At 46.4% G+C, this 22179-nt stretch overlaps 2 protein-coding genes across 5 annotated transcripts in view; one reads left to right on the plus strand and one right to left on the minus strand.

The window, feature by feature from the left end:
* Positions 1-159: 159 nt before the first annotated feature.
* DOK1 (docking protein 1) lies at positions 160-3647 on the plus strand. 3 transcript variants are annotated; one of them, XM_026482103.4, is made up of 5 exons: positions 161-853; positions 1193-1492; positions 1661-1754; positions 1970-2154; positions 2398-3647. In XM_026482103.4, exons 1-5 carry the CDS (start codon positions 794-796, stop codon positions 3205-3207), a joined length of 1449 nt encoding a protein of 482 aa, XP_026337888.1. In that variant the 5' UTR covers positions 161-793; the 3' UTR covers positions 3208-3647. The 3 variants fall into 3 exon arrangements, with proteins under 3 accessions (XP_048078781.1, XP_026337888.1, XP_057165282.1); XM_057309299.1 differs by lacking the exon at positions 1970-2154 and having other exon boundaries at positions 772-853; positions 1195-1492; XM_048222824.2 differs by lacking the exons at positions 1661-1754; positions 1970-2154 and having other exon boundaries at positions 160-853.
* Positions 3648-4690: 1043 nt separating this feature from the next.
* M1AP (meiosis 1 associated protein) overlaps positions 4691-22179 on the minus strand; it is a 63029-nt gene continuing 45540 nt past the window's right edge. Inside the window, exons 5-10 of one of the 2 annotated variants that reach the window (XM_057309305.1) lie at positions 21569-21731; positions 20230-20371; positions 7125-7328; positions 5907-6047; positions 5401-5412; positions 4691-4909 (exon numbers count right to left, since the gene is read on the minus strand). In XM_057309305.1, coding sequence (XP_057165288.1) covers positions 4730-4909; positions 5401-5412; positions 5907-6047; positions 7125-7328; positions 20230-20371; positions 21569-21731 — 842 coding nt within the window. In that variant the 3' untranslated portion in view covers positions 4691-4729. The remainder of the gene's footprint in view (positions 4910-5400; positions 5413-5906; positions 6048-7124; positions 7329-20229; positions 20372-21568; positions 21732-22179) is intronic. The other variant, XM_026482133.4, reaches the window with a different exon arrangement.

Below are 22179 nucleotides of genomic sequence, written 5' to 3' on the forward strand. Positions count from 1 at the left end.
ACGTCCTCTTGAGCCCTCCCACATTCCGCCTTCTCCTTCCATTACTCCCTGGCCAGTTCCCTCCTCTTCTCCTTTTGATCCTCCCCTCCCCCGTGGAGCTGGCCGCGGCCGCTCCACCTCCCCCCACCCCCCCACCGCCGACCCTCCCCGGCCTGCTCAATGAAGCTTTCTTTTCCCGCGGGCTGGAGGCCGGGCTCCTGCGGTCAGGGAGCTGGACACACAAGAGGCCACGGGGCCGAGGACCGGCCTGGGCGGCAGCCCCGAGAGGCCGCGGCTCAGCTCCGGGCTCCGGGAAGCCTTCCAGTCCCCAGCCCCTAGCCCTTCCCCCACGTCCCGGGCTCCGCGGAGTGTAAACAGCCGAACTCCAGCCGGGCTAGGGGAGGGTCCGGCCTGGAGAACTGAGGCGATGAAGGCCCGCAGAGTCCCTCCGGTGCCCCAGGGTCCCCACTGGCATTTTCGGGGTGACGTCACGGCCTTCAATCTGATGTCACGTTGAGCCTATGACGTCCTACACAGCCCATAAGCCCAGGCGCCAGAGCCCTCTGGCCGAAACCTCGAAGTTTCCTCTGGTGGAGCCACTTGGGAACGTCCTAGAGCTGTGGGTAGGGGTCTGAAGGTGGGGCACCGCCCAACTTATCTGGGGACCCCCTCCCCTTTCTTTTTGCTGCTCTCCTTGCTCCCCTGTCGCGGTCCGCGGAGGCGGGAGGGGGGAACGCCTCCGGGAGCCCGGCCCCGCCCCCGCCCCGCCCCTAGCCCTCAGGGCCAGGAAGCGCGGAAGGAACCGCCGGGGGCCATGGACGGAGCTGTGATGGAGGGGCCGCTCTTTTTGCAAAGTCAGCGTTTCGGTACCAAGGTAGTCGGGGGCAGGAGTTGCGGAACCCCATAAGACTTAGGAGTGGGCTGTAGAGCCCAGCGGGAGGGAGGGGGAGGCAGCGGGTTGGAGCGCGGGCCAGGAGCTGGAGAGCCCTCTGACGTTCCCGCGAAGTTGATTTCACACTCCGGAGAAGGTCCGCTGCCCTCGGGGTACGCCCTCTCTGGTCCTGGGGAGACGGGGCAGCATCCTTCTCGGGAAGCTTCGCCCCCAGTCGGGAAGCTGCAGACCCGAAATCGGCCTGCGCCAGTCTCTTCCGTCGGGGCCCGGACCGCTGGTGCTCGCCCGCTCTCTCCCCAGCGTCACGCTCTCTCTTCCCAGAGGTGGAGGAAGACCTGGGCGGTACTCTATCCTGCCAGTCCCCACGGCGTAGCGCGGCTCGAGTTCTTTGACCACAAGGGGTCGAGCTCTGGAGGGGGCCGAGGGGGCTCGCGCCGCCTGGACTGCAAGGTGATCCGTCTGGCGGAGTGTGTGAGCGTGGTCCCCGTAGCTGTGGAGAGCCCCCCTGAGCCTGGCGCCGCAGCTTTCCGCCTGGACACCGCGCAGCGCTCCCACCTGTTGGCTGCAGACGCGCCGTCCAGCGCCGCCTGGGTGCAAACACTGTGCCGAAATGCCTTTCCGGTGAGGGTGCCGGGGCTGCCCGCGAGGGGCTGGGGCGAAACGCACTGGGCCTAAGAGGTGATGCGGGGTGGTGGCGGTTACAGTAGCAGAGGGCCTAGGCTGGCTCGGACCCTGGGAACAGCGGCGAGGGAATTGCAGGGTCCTCGATATTCTCTCTACTTACCCCAGAAAGGTAGCTGGGCTCTGGCGCCTGCGGAGAACTCACCCAAGCTTTCTGCCCTGGAGATGCTGGAGAACTCGCTGTATAGCCCCACCTGGGAAGGTAGACGCCTGAGAGGCCTGGGCAGGGATGGGGTGGAAAGGAAGGGTGTTCTTGGGAAGGGAGTGATTAAAGGGTCAGGAACCCAGGGGGAAGTAGGAAGCTCCTGAAGCTGGTTTCCAAGTGAGTGCTTGGACAACCTGCCCTACGTCCCCAGCGCCCTCACCCACCAGTCCGGCTTCGGGCCGGGCGCCAATCTAACTGTGTATTCCTTCCAGGATCCCAGTTCTGGGTAACGGTGCAGAGGACCGAAGCCGCTGAGCGTTGTGGCCTGCATGGCTCCTATGTGCTGAGGGTGGAGGCTGAGAGGCTGACTCTCCTGACCGTAGGGGCCCAGAGTCAGATACTGGAGCCACTCCTTTTCTGGCCTTACACTCTGTTGCGCCGCTATGGCCGGGACAAGGTGCGGGGGCTGTCAGGGAGCACCGACTTCCTGGGTCGGGATAGCTGTGGGGTGGGTGGGGTGAGGCAGGACAGGAAGGCGGGAAGTTCTGTCCTCTGGATAACCCTTCCTTGCTTAGCCCACGACCCCACCTCCCTCCCCAGGTAGTCTATTCTTTGTAGATCCTCTATAACTAGGACAGGCCCTGTGACTCATCTCCTTTCAAGGCTCCTGGTAATGTGTTTTCCTCCACACCTTCTTCAGGTCATGTTCTCTTTTGAGGCTGGTCGTCGCTGCCCTTCAGGCCCTGGAACCTTCACCTTCCAGACAGCGCAGGGGAATGACATCTTTCAGGCAGTTGAGACTGCTATTCACCGGCAGAAGGCCCAGGGAAAGGATGGTCAAGGGCAGGATAGTCTCAAAGCTGATTCCCATGAAGGAGAAGTGGCAGAGAGGAAGTTGGCATCCCTGCCTGGCCCTCAGGAGCTCCTGGGTTGCCCTCCTGCCCTGTATGCTGAACCCTTAGACTCCTTGCGCATTCCTCCAGGCCCTTCCCAGGATTCCTTATACTCAGACCCCCTGGACAGCACCCCTGCTCAGGCAGGGGAGAGAGTACAATTCAAGAAACCTCTTTATTGCGACTTGTACGAGCATGTGCAGCAGCAGTTGCTGAAGGCCAAGCTGACGGACCCCAAAGAGGACCCCATCTATGATGAACCTGAGGGTCTGGCCCCAGCTGTTCTCCGAGGCCTTTACGATCTGCCCCAGGAGCCCAGGGATGCGTGGTGGTGCCAGGCTCGGGTGAAGGAGGAGGGCTATGAGCTCCCCTACAACCCTGCCACTGATGACTACGCTGTGCCACCTCCTCGGAGCACAAAGCCCCTCCCAGCTCCCAAGCCCCGGGGCTTGGCCTTCTCTGAACCTGGAGCTGCAGCTGGTGGTGGCAGCAAAGGCCACAGCTCAGACACTGTCCTGTACAGCCAGGTCCAGAAGAGCAGTGCCTCAGGGAGCTGGGAATGTGAGCTGTCTAGAGCAGGGGCTGGGACCGGGGTCAAGTCAGAGGGCTCCACATGAGAGGTAGAGCAAGGCTGGGGTTGCTGATAGGACCACCACGGGGAGGTGGCACTGGGGATCAAAGAAACCTATTAGAACCTGCAGAAACCAGAGGGCTGGAGGATCTTGTGTAAGCCAGCCCAGGGGACTGGAGGGATCAGGGGAGTCAAGGGAAGGATGATTAATCTCAAGAAGTCTTAGAAGTGGGAGAGATGGCAGGGGTGAGGGATGGGACCTGGGAGAGACCAGCAACCCCAAGTCACCCTCCGAAAAGGAATGGACAGCTGCTAGACCAGGTCTATGAAAAGGGGTGCTTGGTCTGAGTTGGTGCAGTTTGAGGGGCCTGCATGGAGGCTCTAGGGTGATGCTGGACTGTGCCTGGATTCTTGCCCCTGCATTGTTCTTTGCCAGAGACCTAGATTTTAAGAAGTTTATTCTCATTAAAGTCAGCTTGGGTTTAAGAGGTCTATGTGTGTGAACAGTCACAGAGGGGACATGGTGGCAGGGTGTGCTGGGTGGGTGTGGAGGGGGTCAGGAGAATGTATTGGGGGCCGAAGAAGGAGGAAGGGGTCCAGGGAGGTGAGTTGAGCAGTGTGGTGGGTGAGAGCCTGGGTGGTCCAGTCAGGCCCACTTGGGCTTGAGCCTGTCTCTAGGATGCTGGGCGAGTTGTATAACATCTGTAACCCTCAGTTTCCCTCAATGCCCCTCTGTAAAATGGGAAAACCCAACAACAGACTCTACTTCACAGGGTTGTTTATGTGAAAGGAGTTAAGTTTCTCAAATACTTAGTGCAGTCTGAAGCAGAGATTAAGCATTTTATAAATGGTAGTTATTCTGTGGATGGAGAGGGCCAACAGAAAGGTGGACAGGCTCGGGGAGAAGAGAATAGGAAGGGAATAGGTCTTTTTCACACCATCTTTCCCTCCCATTCTCAGCTATACGACACCACCTGCCCCAATACACACAAATACACACGTGTGCACACACATACTTTACCTGTAGGTACTCAAGCATCAACCATTTTTCTGTTTGAGGGTTGAAGGGAACTGCTCTGTGGTGGGTATAGTGGGAAGAGCATAGCTTCGGAATGAGGCTTAAATTTCAATAGTACTTATTTTTCATGAGCTCTGAAAACCCTGTCCTAGTCTCTTGAAGTCCAGTTTCCCAAAGGTGACCTGACCTCATCTACTTGCTTACAGGGAACTGCAAGGAGAAATTCGGGGTTGGGATTGCTCCTAACAATGGTAGAGACTTACTGGGTATTTAATCCTCATCTGTGTTAATGGTATCAAATGATCCAAAAGAAAATGAGCTGGTTGGAGAAGGAAAAAGTTCAGGTGTGTCTCTTCTGGGCCTGGGTGGCGGGGTTGGGGGCGGTAGCCGCACTGAAGACGGAGGAGGGGAAGGCTCTGTTTCCCAGTCACCTGGAGCTCACAGAGGCTCAAGTGGACAGAAGGCAAGTGTGACCACAGAAAGCCATTCACTGTATGAGCCTTAGTATAGATGTGGTTGAGCAGGGCAGCAGGGCTCTGGCGCTGGGGACTCAGGGCCCTGAGGGATACTCCTCCTCTTTCTCCTCCCTCACTTCCTTTCTGGAAGGCCAGAAGAAGGCTTCTGAGGAAGACTTGTGGGCTGCTGGCATCTGGGGGGCTCTGCCAGGGGTTGGAGTCATAGGCAGGGGGGCCACTGTGGCTCGAACTCGGTTTGTCTGGAACTGCCCAGCCTGCAAAGAAAGCAAGCAGACTTCTCTGAAGCCCAGACCACAGTTCCTGATCTCCTCTCCTGTTCCCTGTTGGGCCTCCTGTCTTAACTCCTTCCTGTGTTCCATCCCTTGAGTGACAGCCTCAAGGCCCAGGGCAGTGGAGTCCCCTGGGCTTGTCTTCCTGGCTGAGTGTCCCTCCTCTGTTAGCCTGCCCACCAGCTAGCTTGTGGTGGGCTCTGTTCTCATCTCTAGATTGATTGTAATTTGGAAAGATCTTTCTCTTGTAACTTCAGCTAAGGCAAAGCAGGAGTTTCTAAAGGCTCTGTTACTGAGAAACTAGGAAAAGATTAATAGGGACAAAGGGAAATATCATTGAATATGAATTTCATAAAAATAACCCCACCCTCAATTCCTTTTCTCTCTTTAACCCTTGTTGCTAAAGATCTGACTCCAGTTGACTAACTTGGGTCAGCCTCCTTTTCCTCATCTGTACAATGAGTATTAACACTTACCTTGCAGGGACGCTGTGAGGATTAAATGAGAAAGACACATGTGAAAGCACTCGTCACAAAACCTGACAAACGGCTGGTGTTCAGTAAATGCTAATTTCCTTCCCTTTGGACATTTCTTTTTCCACCTTCCATTTAGCCTTTTCTTTAAACAGAAGCTGTGGTCTCAGTGCTGTCAGTTTGCTTAGTGGGCCAATGGTCTGTTAAATGACTAATGAGTTATCATAAGTGCTACAGTTAAGATACCTAAATATTACCATATGTAAATATCCAGTGCTGGGGCAGAAAAGCGTCCCTATCGGGCAGGGGTTGTAATTTCCTTTGTCCAGGGAAAAGCACTGTTCTTTTTCTTCTTCTCCTGCTGGCTTGGTTTTCCCCTCCACAGGGGAGATCCAGGGAAGAGGGCTACTCCCTTGGTTGGGGGGAGAGGGGAATTGGGGACAGGGTAGGAGGGCTCTCTTGGATTCTGGGCGTAATGGGGAGGAAGGGGAGTAGGGAGGGAGCTGTACCTTTCTCAGGGCCCGGCTCTCTGAGCTTGGGTGGAGCCGGCCCTGAGGCCTGATAAAGGTGCTGCTCAGGTGTGAGTACAGGTGGCTCCAAGCCTGCAAGGGGTTGTAGGTGGGCTCTAGTTCCAGGCTGTCCAGCACGCTCTGAGGAAGAGAGAAGAGGAGCCTTACCCAGGGAACCTGTGGTCACAGAACACAAGATGTGAGGCAGAGTATGAGAGGCTGGAGGATCTATGAAGACTGAAATAGATGTGGGGCCCATTGGGTGTCCTGGCCCCCTGATCTGAGTGCTTGTGCTGATGTAGAGTTCCGGCAAGAGTGCAACAAGTAGGTGCAACCTTGAGTGGTTAGGGACGCGGAAGACTCTGGCCCCAAGAAGTGTGTCATGGGATTCTGAGAGGGGCTGGAGTGCTGTGAGGTTACAAGGGATCCAGTGTGCACGGCTGTGAGGGAGGGGTGTCCAAGGCCTGGGGTGCTCACAGTCTGCTGGGAGCACACTGAGTTCTCTGCCTGGCCTGAGAGGTGAGCATAGCCCGAGGACACGCAAGCACAGCATTCCTGAGTAGTCAGGTTTTCCGGCCACAACATCCTGTGCCAGGAACCACTGGCCCCGAAGTGAGACACTGAGCGAGCCATGGCCACTCGTGCCCACCTCTCTCTGCATGCCCACAGCCGCCAGGGCAAGAACACAATCCCAGGCTCTGTCCTCTTTGCACGTAAGCCAGTGATCCAGCAGTGATGTGGTTCCAGTTCTCCCTGCCCAGAGCCCCTCCTCCTGCCTTCAGCCAGGGGAGGCTGGCAGAGGAAATCCAGAATCCAGATCCAAGGAAGAGAGGAGGAGGAGGGGGAGGAGCGGGAGGCATGGGAGAAGGAGGGAGAAAATGGCCAGCAGCGCAGTTCCCTCTGTTGCCTAGGAGTCTCATTTTGAAGCCCTTCCTATCTTGGGCACCTACATTGGCTACCTTTTCCTCAACAAAAATAGATGCACACAAACAGGTACACACATCTGCACACACACAATGCAGAGAAAGACCCGTGGGAACACACCATCACACAGACCCACATCACATTACTGACCCTCCACCACCTTCTTGGCACAACCACTTCTCCCTCTGCTCCCCAGTCTTCCCCCAACAGGCTCGCTCCTCTCCCTCATGCCTTTCTCCAACTCCCAACTCTTCTCTCCCTCTGTCTGTCCCAAGAGCTCTGAGCTCCACTTGCCTCTACAATCTTAAGGCTGTCATCAGGTGGGTCCTCAGGCAGCAGGGGGAAGGGGCTGGGCAGCATCAGTTCCCGAGTGGCCACTGCCTTCACCAGCAGGGTGGGGGAGCGTGATGGCACAATCACATAGAAGGTGCTGGCAGGCTGTCTCAGGCTGTCTCCGCTCAGGGGCTCCCCTTTGGCCAACAGCAGCCATTCTCTTTTCTAAAACAAAGACATATGTAAATGCTGGTTCACCTTCAGTCTTTTGCATGTTTTAAAAATCAATCCCCATCAAGAGTTCCCCAAGTTTCTCTGGAGGTATCAGGGAGGCCCAACCCATTTTACTCTCACCTGGGAGAGAGGGACTTCCTGCCTGAGTTGTTAGTGCCCCAAGACACTGCTCTTCTTCCCAGCTTGGAGTTGTACACAAAAGGGTTAACAATACAGAGACAAGTTAAGAGATGCCCTTTAACCTGAAGTAGGTGTTCACCCCGAGATGGCTAACATCCTACTCAATGGTAAATGTAGAATTTTAAGAATTATAATTTTTAAAAACAGAGACTTGTGTTGTGAAAATTCATGTCTTATTTTGAGTGTGAAAAAATCTGGTTGTGTTGCACAACTGAGATCAGAGTGGGCTGGCTAAGGGAATATCTCTGGAATACACAGAAAGGGTTTAAGAAGGTGGTCAAAGTCACCTGCCAAGCGAGAGGAGGAGGAGAGAGCAGGGAGTGAAAAGCTTAGGTATGAGTAGGTACATGGGGGACAGGGCCCTTGAGATCAACCCAGCTGTCACAGGACAAAAAGAAGGCTCAGAATTCTGGGGCAGGACTCTGAGTGAAAGCTACTTCAGAACAGAGGGGTGACTCTTTGCCATGTGCCATGGGTAAGGAGAAGAGACATGTGGACATATCCACTGATTTTGTAGGTGTGCCCTTTTAAATCAGGCATGGGAATAAGGCAATTTGCTGTGGTAGTGTTTCAAGGAAAACCACTAAACTCCAAGAAATGTGGAGTCAGAACTGTTACAATCATCTGTAAATTGTGTCCTCTTGCTGGAGGTGATCACCACTTACACCTGGCACAAACATAACAACCTCCCTGCTACAGAAAATGAAAGAAAGCACACTAGCTCTACTCCACTCTTAACTTATACAAAAAGTTGGAAGAAATAATGAGAGCAAAGGCAGACAGAGGAAGCAAGATGTTAGGGGATAAAGGAACATCAGTGCCTTGTGGAAGACACTGGAAAGTGACATAGTGAAGCACATGAGAAGCCTTGCTGTAGCATTAGTGTTATACCCCAGGGGGAATGCGCTGGGCTGGAGGTGGTGTGGAAGGTTCTGGACACTTAAAAGCAGTGTTGTCATTTCGTGCAGCACAGAACTCTGAGGAGGTCTGGTAGGCTGGGCAGGTGGTAGGTACCTTCAGAAGTTTATGTTTTCTTTTTTTTTTTTTTAAAGATTTTATTTATTTATTCGACAGAGATAGAGACAGCCAGCGAGAGAGGGAACACAAGCAGGGGGAGTGGGAGAGGAAGAAACAGGCTCATAGTGGAAGAGCCTGATGTGGGGCTCGATCCCACAACGCCGGGATCACGCCCTGAGCCGAAGGCAGACGCTTAACCGCTGTGCCACCCAGGCGCCCCAGAAGTTTATGTTTTCTTAACACCTTGCTTATACCTGGTAATGTGCTGTCTTCTTGAAGAACAGATCCAAAATGCGATGGAAAGTCTACCTGACCCTTCTCAAATCCATTAAACTGTAAATAGATGATGTAGAAATCATGGTGCATTTTTATGTGTGGAGGGATTTGCCCTTGCTCTGAGGACATGGCCTCTTTAAGCCTGGAAGAGATGTTCTCTGGAAGGGATAAGTAGCAAGTGGCAGGGCATTCCATTTCAACTGGTTCAAGTAACTTCTCATGTGGATCAAGCTTGGATTATTACAATTATTTAATCTTCAATTTTTATGCTGGTTTATGCATTGTTTGCGAATTAGTTTATCTATTAAGAATGTATTGAGTGCCTGTTATGTCCAAGCACTAGGCATGAGTATACAGAAATTCATTAGACATGTTCCTTGCCCCGTGAGAGCTTATAAGGTAGTAAAGGGAAAGTTTGTACATTAATGTTAGTCCAGTATTTAGGATGACCAACTGTTCTGGTTTGCCCATTTTTAGTACTGAAAGTCCTACATCTCAGGAAACCCCCCAGTCATGGGCAAATGGGGGTGGTTGGTCACCCTTCTAAGACTCCACAGAGAATAGAATATCTGTCACTGTAGCAAGTCCCTGGGGGCTAAAACCATGACAATGGACCTTTTTTGGACTTTTTAAAAAAGCAATGTGACATTTCTTATACCTTGGTGTTATGGAATAATTTCATGACTGCTATACTGTAGGGTTACTAAGAAACTTTGAATGCTGCACAAGTAAAATTATGGATCCCTAGAATTTGAGCCTATGGATTTTGAGACAATAGTTAAGTTTCTGTTAGAGAAATAGTATGCAGGATTGAATGAAGCCTCTCAAAAGTAACTCCTGATGTGTGGAATATCAGAGGACTGGCAAGAGATCGAGTTGAAAGGATTTTACAGAATGACTTAGAACATCTGGGCTGATTTACAGAGAGGTTAGCAGAAGGCTCTGGAAGGAAGAGAGACATATACACTTGTTAGTTTGATAAAGATATTAATTTATCTGTAATTCCCAGGAGCATTTGGGGAAAGTGAGAGATAGGGAAGTTGAACTTTAAGGCCCTTATTTTGGACTCTGAATTTCTAACCCCTTCCTGGATAGTGCTTAATGGCACTAGAGATCTGAATTCCAGGATCCAAGCTTGAACATGTTACCCAGGTCATGGGTTGACTTGTAGGTACAGGCAGTTGTACCTGTGATGGAAATGGTTAGCTGCCAGGGCAGGTATGCGAGGCTAAGAAAAGACATGGGGATGTCTCATAAGACTAGCTTTTGGGCTCCTCAAATTGAACAATGCTTAATGGTGGCAGATGATAAAATATGCTTTTGCTAGTTCTATTTTTTTTAATATTTTATTTTTAAGTGATCTCTATACCCAACATGGGACTTGAACTCATAACCCCAAGATCAAGAGTCACGTGCTGTACTGACTGAGCCAGCTAGGTGCCCCTTTGCTAATTCTAAAATAAGAAGAATGAGTTAGATGCTGAATTTACCAGAAAGCAAGTAAAAATGTGTCTGTATTTGTTGTGTTTGCTACAGAAGGTGCTAGGGAGCTTAGACTTTAGAAGGTGGGGACTGATTCTGTTTAGAACAGGTATGGACAGGGGCAGAGTTGAAGGGCATTGAAGGGCATGCCATACTCCAAGCTCTTTCTCCCCCACCTCTGCCCTAACTTCTAATTTCTAAGGCTGTGAAAGAAAGTGTGGTAACCACTGTTGGTTGACTGGCCACTACTCCCCCACCCCTCTCCCTTCTTCCTTCTCTCTACATATTTTTCAGTCTTTCAGTGATTGGTCTGGGATAACATGTGACCGAGATTTAAATAATGAGACATAAGCAGAAGTTGCTGTGAGACTTCTGGAAAAGCTTTGTAATATGCTGGCAGGCTTTTTGCCTCTTGACCATACTCTTTTTCCCTAGGACAGGACCAGGTCTTAAGGCACAATAGCCACATGAGGAACAGGCATAAGGATGAAGCATATTTGCTATGGATGCTGCAGTGACAAACCGCAAAGATTCCGGGTCTTTGATGGTATCAGTCTCAGAATTGTCTGTCCCCACACTTCTTGTTATATCAGAAAAATTCTTAATTACTCAAGTTAGAGTTGGATTGGTTTTTTGTTAGTTGCAGCCAAAGGAATCCTTTACAGATAGTAAAGGAAAGGAAGAGGATATAGCTAACGGGGAGACAGAAGTAGAAAGGACAAGTTTAATGGCACTGGTATAGGCCCTGCTAGGATGGATGGGAATTTCTTATAGCAGGTAAAATCTTTAATCTCACCAAACCAGCACTTCCTTGGTCTGCCGTCAATATGATGTCTTGGGACCAAATTCAGCAATTAGTTTTTGGGAAGTCCAAAGTTATACATGGATTTTTGACATGGGAGGCTGGTACCCCTAACTCCCTATGTTGTTCAAGAATCAACTGCATTTATCACAACCACATGGGATTTATCCCAGGAATGCAACGTTGGTTTAATACCCCAAAATCAAACAAAGTAATATACCATGTTTCTAGAATAAAGGACAAAAACTATATAATCAGCTCAAAGGATGCAGGAAAAGTATTTGATAAGATCCAAAACCCTTTCATGAACAAATTAGAAACAGAGTGGAGCTTAACCTGACAAAGGGCTCTACAAAAATCCCACAGCTAACATCATAAGTAGTGATGAAAGACCAGAAGCTTTGCCCCTGAGGTCAGGAACAAGACAAAGATGTCTGCTCTTGCCACTTCTATTCAACATTGTACTGGAGGTGTATTGAAGACCAGAGGGACACTCCCCACATTTTCTGGACTATTAGGGCTCTAGGATTCTGAGTATGAGCCAGGGAGAAGCACTCATAAAGATATTGGGTGTGTCAACATCCTAGTTCTTGGGGATTAATATTTTCTAAACTTGGGTTAGAAAAAAATACAATAATATGACATTTCTCACACCAGAATGCTAAGGCACAGCCTCATACCCTTTATTACTGCTGTGAAGATCAGGATAGATGTGAGAACCAGGTACAAGAGTGGGATAAAGGGCAAAAAGATGAGTGGGGGCAGGATGTGGTGGGGGCAGGAATAGCTTCCCAGTGAAGGTATTTAAGCAGAATCTGGAAAAAAAATGAGTAGATATTTGTCAGGTAGAGGCAAAAGGAAGGGAGCAGCATGAAGAAAAGGTATGGAGGTATGGAACAGTTTGGCATATTTGGGGGACATTTAGCAATTTATTAGTGTGACTGGAGTAAAGGATGGAAGGGGCATGGTAAAAGATGAAGCAAGAGAAACAGACAAGGCTGGGTCACAAGAAGCCCATGGATCCCATGCTAGCCTGCTGTCTATTCTAGCATCTGTCTGTTTCTCCTGCAGCCCAACACTCTAACTTCATTCCTTTTTTTTTTTTTTTTTTTTTTTTTTTGCGGCTCCTGACCTGCTATCACCCCACTCTCAACTTGGATTCTTGTTCTTGACTCTTCGCCTAATGTAACCAAGGACTTTCCATTTCCCCACCCATTTACAGCCCAACCAGGTCATTGCCTATGTAGCTAGACCTCCTGCTGGACACATCCTGGCTTGAATTCTGTCACTTCTGTGGCCAATTACGGCAGACATGGCTTGTAAAGCTCTGGAATGTGTCTCCAGAGACTCTGACATTTTAAGTAGGAAATTGAAAGACCTAGGTGGTATTTTCATTTCTTTTTCTAGTTCATACAGACATGACTTTGTAAGAGAAATGAGGATGTGGAAAGTGAGTCATTAGCTACATAACTGGGACTACACAGTAGGATTTGGTAACTGAAATTATGTTTTCCTGGTAATGGATAGATTAATCTCATAAATACTTAGAAAAATTACTTTTATTTGTGTGTGTGTGTGTGTATATATATATATATATATTCTCTACCATATTCCACAAAGCAGTTATGCCAGTTTAGAAAAATGTAACAATACAAAAAAGATAAAATACACGAGGGATTGGGCAAAGGAAAAATAAGGGTAGGGCAATAAAAGAGCCAAGATTAGGTAAGCTCAGAGAAATGCAAACCACCCACTTTTGCTAAAAGGGACTCCACAGCTTTTCCTGATAAAAGTGTTTGAGAAGTTATCTTATGGAGCTAGTGAATGTATTTCAGAGAACTCCTGCAATCAGTATGATAATGAGTTTCATATGGCTTTAGAGTGATTAAAAGTTTGGGTCCTGGAGTCAACCTAGATTCCATCCTGGCTCTACCATTTACTACCTGTGTAATCTTGGAAAACTACTTAACTTCTCTGAGCCTCAATTTCTTCATTTGTAAAACAGAGATAATGATTCCTACTTCAACAGATGGTTATGGAGATTATATAAATTAATATTTGTAAAGTATTTAGAACTGCTTCAGGCACACAATAGGCACCATGAAGTGTTAAATTTTTTAACAAAAATATATTGAATAATTATTAGATAATATTTATTAAATTTTGTGAAATTAAAAGTAATTTATAATTCTTAGATATAGATTTATAAAAGTTCCACAGAATGAAGTAAAAACACATTGTTCTCTGTGGTCTGGATTGATCTAAGAGTGAAATTTATGGGAATGGATGGATGGCACACATCTTCCAGGAAGGGCCAGGGAATGGGTTTATTAAGAGCCTTGCTTATCTGATGAAGTGATATTCTTTTGAGGAAAATGAAGTAAAATACTAAAATAAAACAAAATAATCTATGAGGAGGATGGAAAGATATAACAGTCAATTCTCACGTAAGAAAATCAGGGGATGGAATAACACTTAAGGCTGTAGTTGACTAAGATTTAAAGCTTGTGTAAAGTGTAATTAGAAAAGTTACGTAACATTTATAGTTGATGAGGACTGGTGGGCTGGCACTAATGACTAGAATTTAATTATGGCAGTGTGGACTTTGTTCAGAAGAACTACTCCAAAAGAAGGGGGAGAGGAAGAGACAGCATTGAATGAACTGAGCTATGCTTATAGTTGTAAGGAAACCCAGGAGCCTGAAAATGAAAACTTGGTGGAGTCAGCCAACTGGCTGAGAGTAAACCAGAAAATGTATTACAGGCTGTCTAGCCGAATAAGGGATGTGAAGTGGGAATGAAGATTTAATAAACATCTCCTTCTGCATCTGAGTGGGACGGAATGGCCAGAGGCACACTGGTTCTCTTGCCTAGAACAACTAGAAAAGTTGGAATATACACAAACAATTTGTCTGAAGGCAGTGAGGAGGTGCTGAGACAATGAAAATGAGAGGTAGCTAAGTTTCTGGAGGGGGAAGAATCCAGAGAGATGAGGAAATTACTGCAACTGCTTTTACCTTGAAGGCGCATGTTAATTCTGAGCTAGAGGGAGAGCAGATGGGAGCTGAGAATCTAGGATTTGCATATGCTGAGGCACTTGCAAGAGAACAGAAAAACCAGCAGATCTTCTGGTGAGGACCAGCCAGGGCTGGGGTGGGTGCTCAAACCAAATTTTCACTCAGCACGTTTATCAAATATGGGGGCTACAGGAAGCAGGAGTCAAAAACACCCAAGAGAAAGCTTTGAGAAGCAGAGTATCTTAACAGACTTGGGATAGAGTGATTAGAGTTGGGATTGTCCAAGGGAAGGGGATGCACACAATATACCAGGTTTCAGTGGAAAATCATGGAAGGCCAGGAGCAAACCAGGTGTAAATTGAACCTTAGTGGGACTGCAGTCCAGCCTGGACTCAGTACAGCTTCTGAGTAGAATAGGATGATTTGTCACCACTCTATTTGCATAGTGCAAGTCAGGATGGACCCTCGCTAGAGGAATACCAATTGGAGCCTCTGCAATTTATTTAGACACACTGAGCATCTTTCATTAGAATATTACCAAATGAACCAAAAGACAAGACCACATGCCTGAAAATCAGAAGAAAAAAAGAGAGCTAAAAGAAGCCACAGGTGATCCAGGTATCAGGATCAGCATACGAGAACTTTAAAATAGCAATGATTAGTATGTTCAAGAAAATAGGTGAAAAAGGGATGCCTGGGTAGCTCAGTAGGTTAAACGTCTGCCTTCAGCTAAGGTCACGATCCCAGGGTCCTGGGAGCGAGTCCCGCATCGGGCTCCTTGCTCAGCGGGGAAACTGCTTCTCCCTCTGCTCCCCCTGCTTGTGCTCTCTCTGATAAATAAATAAATAAATAAATAAATAAATAAATAAATAAATAAAATCTTTTAAAAAATAGGTGAAAAAATGGAAAGTATCTCCAAAAAATTAGAATCTATTAAAAAAAAGAGAAAGAAATGTAAATCATAGAACTGCTAACCAACCACCACATGCAAATCATATGCCAGACATAAGCTAGGTGCTTTAAACATGCAATATTATTTAATCATCTTACAAACTATATGAGATATATCTTGTTGTCTCTATTTAACATGTGACAGGGACAAGAGTTATTAATGTGTCTGTCATGCACCTTCTCCCTTTTTTTCGTTCTTCCCCACTCTACTTCTACTCACAAAAGGAGAAGCCTTGTGAATTCTATTTCTGGATCTTTTGAACAGGAAGAGAGAGACAGGACCCTGAGGGGGAGATAGACTATGTCAGAAGGTCTAAGCCAATCTACAGAATATGTGTATAGCTGAGAGAGGGAGGAAGAAGGTAGAGGAACAGGGACTGGTGATGTAGACAGAGTTTTAGTGTTTTTTTTTTTGTTTTTTTGTTTTTTTTGAGTGTGTGTGTGTGAGAAAGGCTCTAACCAGGAATAGCTCCTGGTTAGATATAATTGAGGAGTGAAGGAATAGTATTTGAGAAATATCATTGTGGGTTATGAACTATTTCCTCTTTGCTGTTCTTTGAAAGCACAAATAAATTTTAAGATTACTTTTTGGCTTCTGGATAGTGCTTCTTTGTATACCATTTATGCGGAGATTAGCCAAATGGGGCCACTAGGTTTTTTAAGGTTTCAAATAAATGAATATACTATTGCATAGAGAGGTTAAGTATGTTACCTGAATTCACACAGCTGGGAAATAATGAAGCTGTCAGGAACCTAGGGCCATCTGATTCCAAAGCTCATGCTTTTCATGTACAATACAAACCACATTTTACCACAATAGATTAGAAAGCTGCCTTGCCTTGACTCCCCAAAAAGAGAGGTAACAAAGGGAGAATTTCTACTCTTAACCTAACTTTGACTAAGGCTGAGAAATCAGTTGGTAAAATGGGAATGTGGTAGAAATGCCAGGAAAAGGCAATCCTGTTATTCTGGAGTTTGGGTTGTCAGACTTATATCACAGACTTTAACCCAAACCATAAGATCATATATTTGAAAAGCTAATAAAAATATGCTTTTCCCTAAAAAGAAAATAGAGCACACAAAGTTCTAATGATAAATAAAGGGATCCAGAAAAACCTCATTGCAGAAGTACCATTTGAGTTGAGTTTTTCAGGATGGGGTAGGGTTTGAACATATTGTGAGAGAGGAGAAGGGACAATATGAACAAAGGTTTAAAGGTGTGGCAATTTAAAGTTTGTATATTAATTTGGCTGGACTCTATGGGGCATGAAAGGGGATGAAGGGAAATGGACTAAAGTTTGAATACTGGCTAAGGAATATGGACTTTATAATCAACAGTAAGCCACAAAATATCTTTAAGCTGAAGGGTGGCAGGATCAGTGCTGTGTTTCAAGAAGATTAATCTGGTGGCAGTATATATAATGGACTGGGAACGGAAACACTAAAGGCACTGAGACAAGATATTATTGCAACATCATAGGGAAGAGGTAAACAGACTCTGAAATAGGATAGTGATGATAAGAATGGAGAGGAGGAAAACATGCAACAGATGCTGTGGGGAGAGAACAGGCAAGGCTTACGTCGCTGGGTATTGGCACCTCCGAAAAACATGTGGCAGTCAGGGGAGTACTTCAAGAAGATTAATGTGGTCCAAATTAGGACCACAAATTAGGGCAAATTAGAAGAGGGAGAGATTGGAGGTAGGGAAACTAGTTAGGAGTTTACTGAAGAAGTCTTGGGGAGAATAAACAGTGGGAACAGGAAGGAAAGGACAGTTACAACTCATCTTATGAGAAGAAAACTGATATGACTTAGTGATGAAGTGGGTGTAAAGGATGAGAAGGCTGGAGGTCACTGAGGTTTCAAGGCTGGGTGAGCAGACAGTGGCGGCGCTGCTATTAACAGAAAGACAGAAGTTAGAATGAGAAGGGGAAACATCACAGTAAGAAACAGAAGATGAGAGTTACACAGGGAGCTGAGGACATCAGATTTTAAAAGACCATATGAAAAAGGTGTAAGAAAGACTAGAAAACCAAGGAGTTAGAGAAGTGCTGCAAACTTGTAAATACAGGATCAGAAGTTTCAAACTCTAAATAAGGTCTTATCACATAGTAGGTACCGGAAAAAGATTGGTTGAATGCATCAGAAGAGGCTTGTGGGGAATTCTCCCTTCTATAACACACTGCCTTTCAGGATTTTTGCTGCTCAGATACGTCATGTGAAAAGCAAAGAAGGAAGAGCCATTCAAACACTGTTTTGCTTCTGTCTTTTCCAGAAAAGGAGAATGTTCTGTCTTTTCCAGAAAAGGAGACAACAGTAACGCAAGATGGGTGAGGAGCTATTACAAGTACCCCATCATTTCAAGTGAATTCAAGTCCTGCAAAGTGCAGAACCCCGGGGTGGTACATGAGGGGAGAATCAGCCTAGGCTTGTAGGCTGTGTTTATCTGGCTACATCCGGAGTACGGAATTTAGCAAGGAGGTTAAAAGCATAGGCTTTGTAGTCAATGAACTCAGTTCCAAATTCTGACTTGGCCACTTTGGTAGCTATGTGACTTTTGGTAAGTTACTTGATCTCTGTAGACTTCAGTCTTCTACATGTGTAAAAATGGGGACAATAATCCCTACCTCACAGAATTATTGTGAGGATTAAATGAGATAAAGTATCCAATGCACTTGGTTAAGTGACTAGCCTCTAGTAAGTGCTCCCAAACATGGGTAATCTATTAGTGGTGGGTCAACCACATACTTGTGAATTTCCATGATAGAGGAGTGATCAATAAGTCTCTTTGGCCTTTAGAATGGTACCTGGCATATAGTACTCAATAAATATTTGTTGAATGAATGAATGAATGAATGAATGAATGAATATTAGATGCTCAAATGCCAAATTCAGAGGCAGGAAGAGTCTGATTTATATATGTAAACTATGAAGGAGTAGAATACTCTTTCTCATCCTTATTTTTAATGGCTACATAATATTTCATTGTTTGGCTGAATTGTTGATCCCATAACCTTTCCCTTATTTCAATTTAACCATTTCTCTATTTAGGACATTCAGGTTGTTCGAATTTTTTACCACTGTAAATAACACTGAGGTAAGCATGCTAGTATATATATCTTTGCTCCCTTTGCTGATTGTTTTCCTGTGCTACGTACTCCCCCAGCAATCGAATTAAAGTTTTGAAGTAGCTATCACTTTCTAGAAAATTTACACTCCTTCTAGCAGTGAACTAAAATTCAAATGTCTGTTTAAAATATCATGTACTATAAGAATGTAGGGAAGCCACTTGAGGGAAATTCCTCCCGAGTGATGTGGCATCTCTGAGATCCTGAAGAATGGGGTGGAGTAAATTGTCAACTGAGCTGTTGGGCTCTGACAGTCAGGATGTATCTGTTGTCTCTGCTCTGCAAAGACAGGGGATATGTGTTCTTCAGATAGGAAACAGGAACTTTGTGGGTGGGCCTAAAAGGGAGTGTGGGCTTTGAAACAGGAAAAAAGAAGCCTGCTTCTGATAGTGAAAGAGACACATTGCTGTGCTGGTCTGATCACCCATATGCTACTAGGTCAAACTGTTCCTCTATTTCCACTCACAGTTAGACCTGTCCTCGATTATATTTGCAGTTGTTTTATTTTGCTTTCTAAGTGTTTCATGCTCTTTTCTAAATGTTTTTAAGCTTTTTTATTTTTTTCCATTTCAGGAAATGGACATCCACTTAGATATTCAATCAGAAACCAAGCAGTTATTTGATACCTCACTCCTTACATCCAATCCTTCACCAAGTTCTGACTCTCTCTCTAAAATATGTCATTTTTTAAATTAAAGATTTTATTCATTTATTTGAGAGAGAGAGAGAGAGTGACAGAGCATAGGAGCAGGGTAAGGAGCAGAGTAAGGAGCAGAGGGGGAGGAGCAGGGGGGAGGAGGAGGAAGGAGGAGGGAGGGGGAGGGAGGGAGAGGGAGGGGGGAAGAATCTCAAACAGACTGCCCGCTGAGCAGGGACTCCATGCGGGACTCATCTCACGACCCTGGGATCACAGCCTGAGCTGAAACCAAGAGTCTGATGCTTAACCAACTGAGCCACCTAGGCGCCCCTAAAGTATGTCTTTAATTGGTTTACTTTTCTTGACTTCAACATTCTAGTCCAAGCCACCATCATCTCTTGCCCAGACTACCATCATCTCTTGCCCAGACTACAGCAATCCTCTCCCACCTCATTTTCTTGTTCCCGTTCCTCCTTCTGCCAGTTCATTCCCCACGTTTGGTGTTAAGTAATCTTTTAAAAACTCAAATCATCTCTCATGATTTCTTTCTGCACTTAAAGTCCAAGGTCCTTAACTTGACCTACAAAGCTTTGCATGATTTGACCCCTGCTCAGTTCTCCAGTCCACCTTTTGGCTCTCTCTCCCTTGATTTCTTTGTTTCAGTCACAGTGGTCTTTCCATTCTTGATTCTTCTCTCAGCTCTTTCCAGCGTTGGGGTCTTTGCACATGCCTTTCCCAGGCATTCTCCTCCTGCCACCATTCACCTGCCTAATTTTCATTCTCATAAACTGACAGGTCTCAGTTTAAATGTCAGTTTCACAGAGAGGCTTTCTGGCAGCAGCCTCTTCTTTTCCTTCATAAACTTCTCACAATTAAGTATTTATATATATAATTACATTTTATAATTATGTAATTTGTATATATAAAATTCTAAAGTATAATTTTATATATATATATATATATAGTCTGTCTCTTTTATTACAGAGTAAGTTTCTTGAGGCCATGGATAATGTCTATCATGTTACCACTGAATATCTACAGTTTAGCAAGATGTCTGGCACAGTCTGGGTGTTCTTCATTTAAATAAACCATAATGTCCAGCCCAGTATTAGAGAAGTGTTAAAATATAGTTACTTATGAAAAATATCCTGTTTCCATTTAAATGTACAAAATTAGGGATTTTCAAGTTTAGTGTCATATAACTGAGTACAGGAAGTATTCTCTATAGCATGAAAACAACAAAGAAAAGTCATATTTAATCCACATTTTAGAGTATTTCCATTTTTTTCCTGTCCTCTTGAACATTGGGTCAGGTTTGGGATCAGGGCAGGATTAAGCTAGCTACTTTTCTGTGATTGGTGCCTTACCACTCTTCTTCCTCACCTGGGGACATGCATACTCACCAGCAGGCTGTGACACAAGGCATGGAAGTGCTGCTGATTTGTCTCTAGTTCATCCCAGTCCAGCTGCCAACAGCTTGTGGGTCTGAGGATGAAGGGCAGTCCATATGTCAATGACTCGCAGATCCCACTGGAATTTAGAGCCCTGGCAAGAGACAATGGCAGTTAAAGTCTCTTCAATGATATGCAGAACCTTGACACCAGATCAGCTTAAATTCAGCTTATGTCTAAGACTCTATTGTGAAATCCTTCGTGTTAGGGCCCGTGAATTATTCACCTCAGCATGGCCAGCACCTGGCAAGGTATCTGGCACATAGCAGATTCTCAAAGCCTATTAATCAATGAATGAAGCATCATCATGAAAAGCCATCTAGACTCTGATGGATGTTTCTTCTCCTGAGCTTATTCCATTCCAAGTGACTTTTCTGGGGACACTCCCAGAACACCCCTACTGTAATAACCATGTAACATGATAGTATGCTAACCATTTGCATCCCAGTCCTGGCTCTCTTGTGGCAAGTGCTGAGAGAGGATGCATTTAAGAAGAGGATGAGCTGGGGTGCCTGGGTGGCTCAGTCAGTTAGGTGTCCGACTCTTGATTTTGGCTCAGGTTATGAGCTCAGGATCGTGAGATCGAACCCTGTGTTGGACTCTTCACTGGGCATTAAGCCTGCTTAAGATTCATTCTCTCCCTCTATCTCCCTCCCCCTGCACCTCCCCCCACTCACTCTTGCTCTCTTAAAAAAAAAAAAAAGAAGAAGAGAATAAATTTAAGAAAGTTTCCCAGCAGCATCCGCAGTCACAAACCCATGGACAAGCTCACTCAGATACTTGTGCACAGACGCTGTGATAGGAACTAGGAAGCAGTAAAAGTGGTCTTTGCCATCATTGCTAATTCTACCCAAGAACTGGTTCCCCAGAAGCAGAATTCTAGTACTTAGAGACATGGCAAGGCAGGAGTAGATCCTATCTACCCCCTTGTTCCTTGAACGTCAGACCTCTGTCCTGATGCCCAAACACAGTAAGGTATTCAATACACAGTTGCTGAATGGATAAACACTGCTGATCTTGTTTTTCTTTGTGTTCAGAGACTTTCTGGATTTCCAATCCTCATCCAGTCTTCAGAATGTCCTACTGAGGCATATCTTCCACCATCTGCCCATTCGTCTCCACATGCTGAGCAGCCGGAGCTTGCGCTTTCACTCCCATAACTGTAGTTTCTGCTTTGGAACTGACTCCCACCTCCCTGAAACTTGGCAATGCCCTCTACCTCTGGACTTCCTAGCTGGAACCAGGAAGAATAGGCATTTGCATGGATTGGGAAAGTTCCCTTCTCCCATACTTGATCACCCGGAGCTTGTAACGAGAGGCTGACGACTGGGAGGCCATCTGGTAGAGTGTGCTGAAGTCTCCTTTGGGGTCATCCATTCTCAAGGAGCCGTCAGCTGTGCCAGGGAGCAGGGACGGGCTGAGGAGTCGCTCTTGGAGATCACATTTCAGGCACACTACAATAAAAATGACATTGGGGAGGGATAGTTTGTCACAAGTTACCTCAGGCTATGTGATTAAGAGACAACATCTGCTACCCATTCCACATCCACCAGGCAAGTAAGGCTTGGGAGGAGGCAGGGGAGTGGAAAGGGGAAAGTATGACTGGTTTGGAAAGGCAGAGCAGGTCTGGACCTACAGTATTGCTCAATACAATAGTTAACTTATTTTCTACATCTGATATGGTTTTTACTTGTTTTACTTCTGCGCTGGCTGAACAGTTGCCTCATAGTGAGAGATCTGGCTTGTGATCCAGTCTGAGAGGAACATGGGCCCTCTGTTGAGGAGACAGATAACACTATGATTTGCAGAGGCCCTTTGCAATCACAGATGGAAATCTTGCCTCTGCTGCTTCCCTGTGGCTAAGCTTTGGCAAGACTATAGGTCAGATGAAGGAAGAGCAGG

The sequence above is a fragment of the Ursus arctos genome, unplaced genomic scaffold (assembly GCF_023065955.2).
Source record: "Ursus arctos isolate Adak ecotype North America unplaced genomic scaffold, UrsArc2.0 scaffold_8, whole genome shotgun sequence".
In the NCBI taxonomy this organism is placed as follows: Eukaryota; Metazoa; Chordata; class Mammalia; order Carnivora; family Ursidae; genus Ursus; species Ursus arctos.

Excerpts from the sequence above, each read along its gene's own strand:
- DOK1 (XM_026482103.4), top strand. The coding sequence starts at position 794 with ATGGACGGAGCTGTGATGGAGGGGCCGCTCTTTTTGCAAAGTCAGCGT. Across the intron at positions 854-1,192 it reads GTCAGCGTTTCGGTACCAAG|AGGTGGAGGAAGACCTGGGC; the intron begins GTAGTCGGGGGC and ends CTCTCTTCCCAG. Across the intron at positions 1,755-1,969 it reads GTATAGCCCCACCTGGGAAG|GATCCCAGTTCTGGGTAACG; the intron begins GTAGACGCCTGA and ends TATTCCTTCCAG.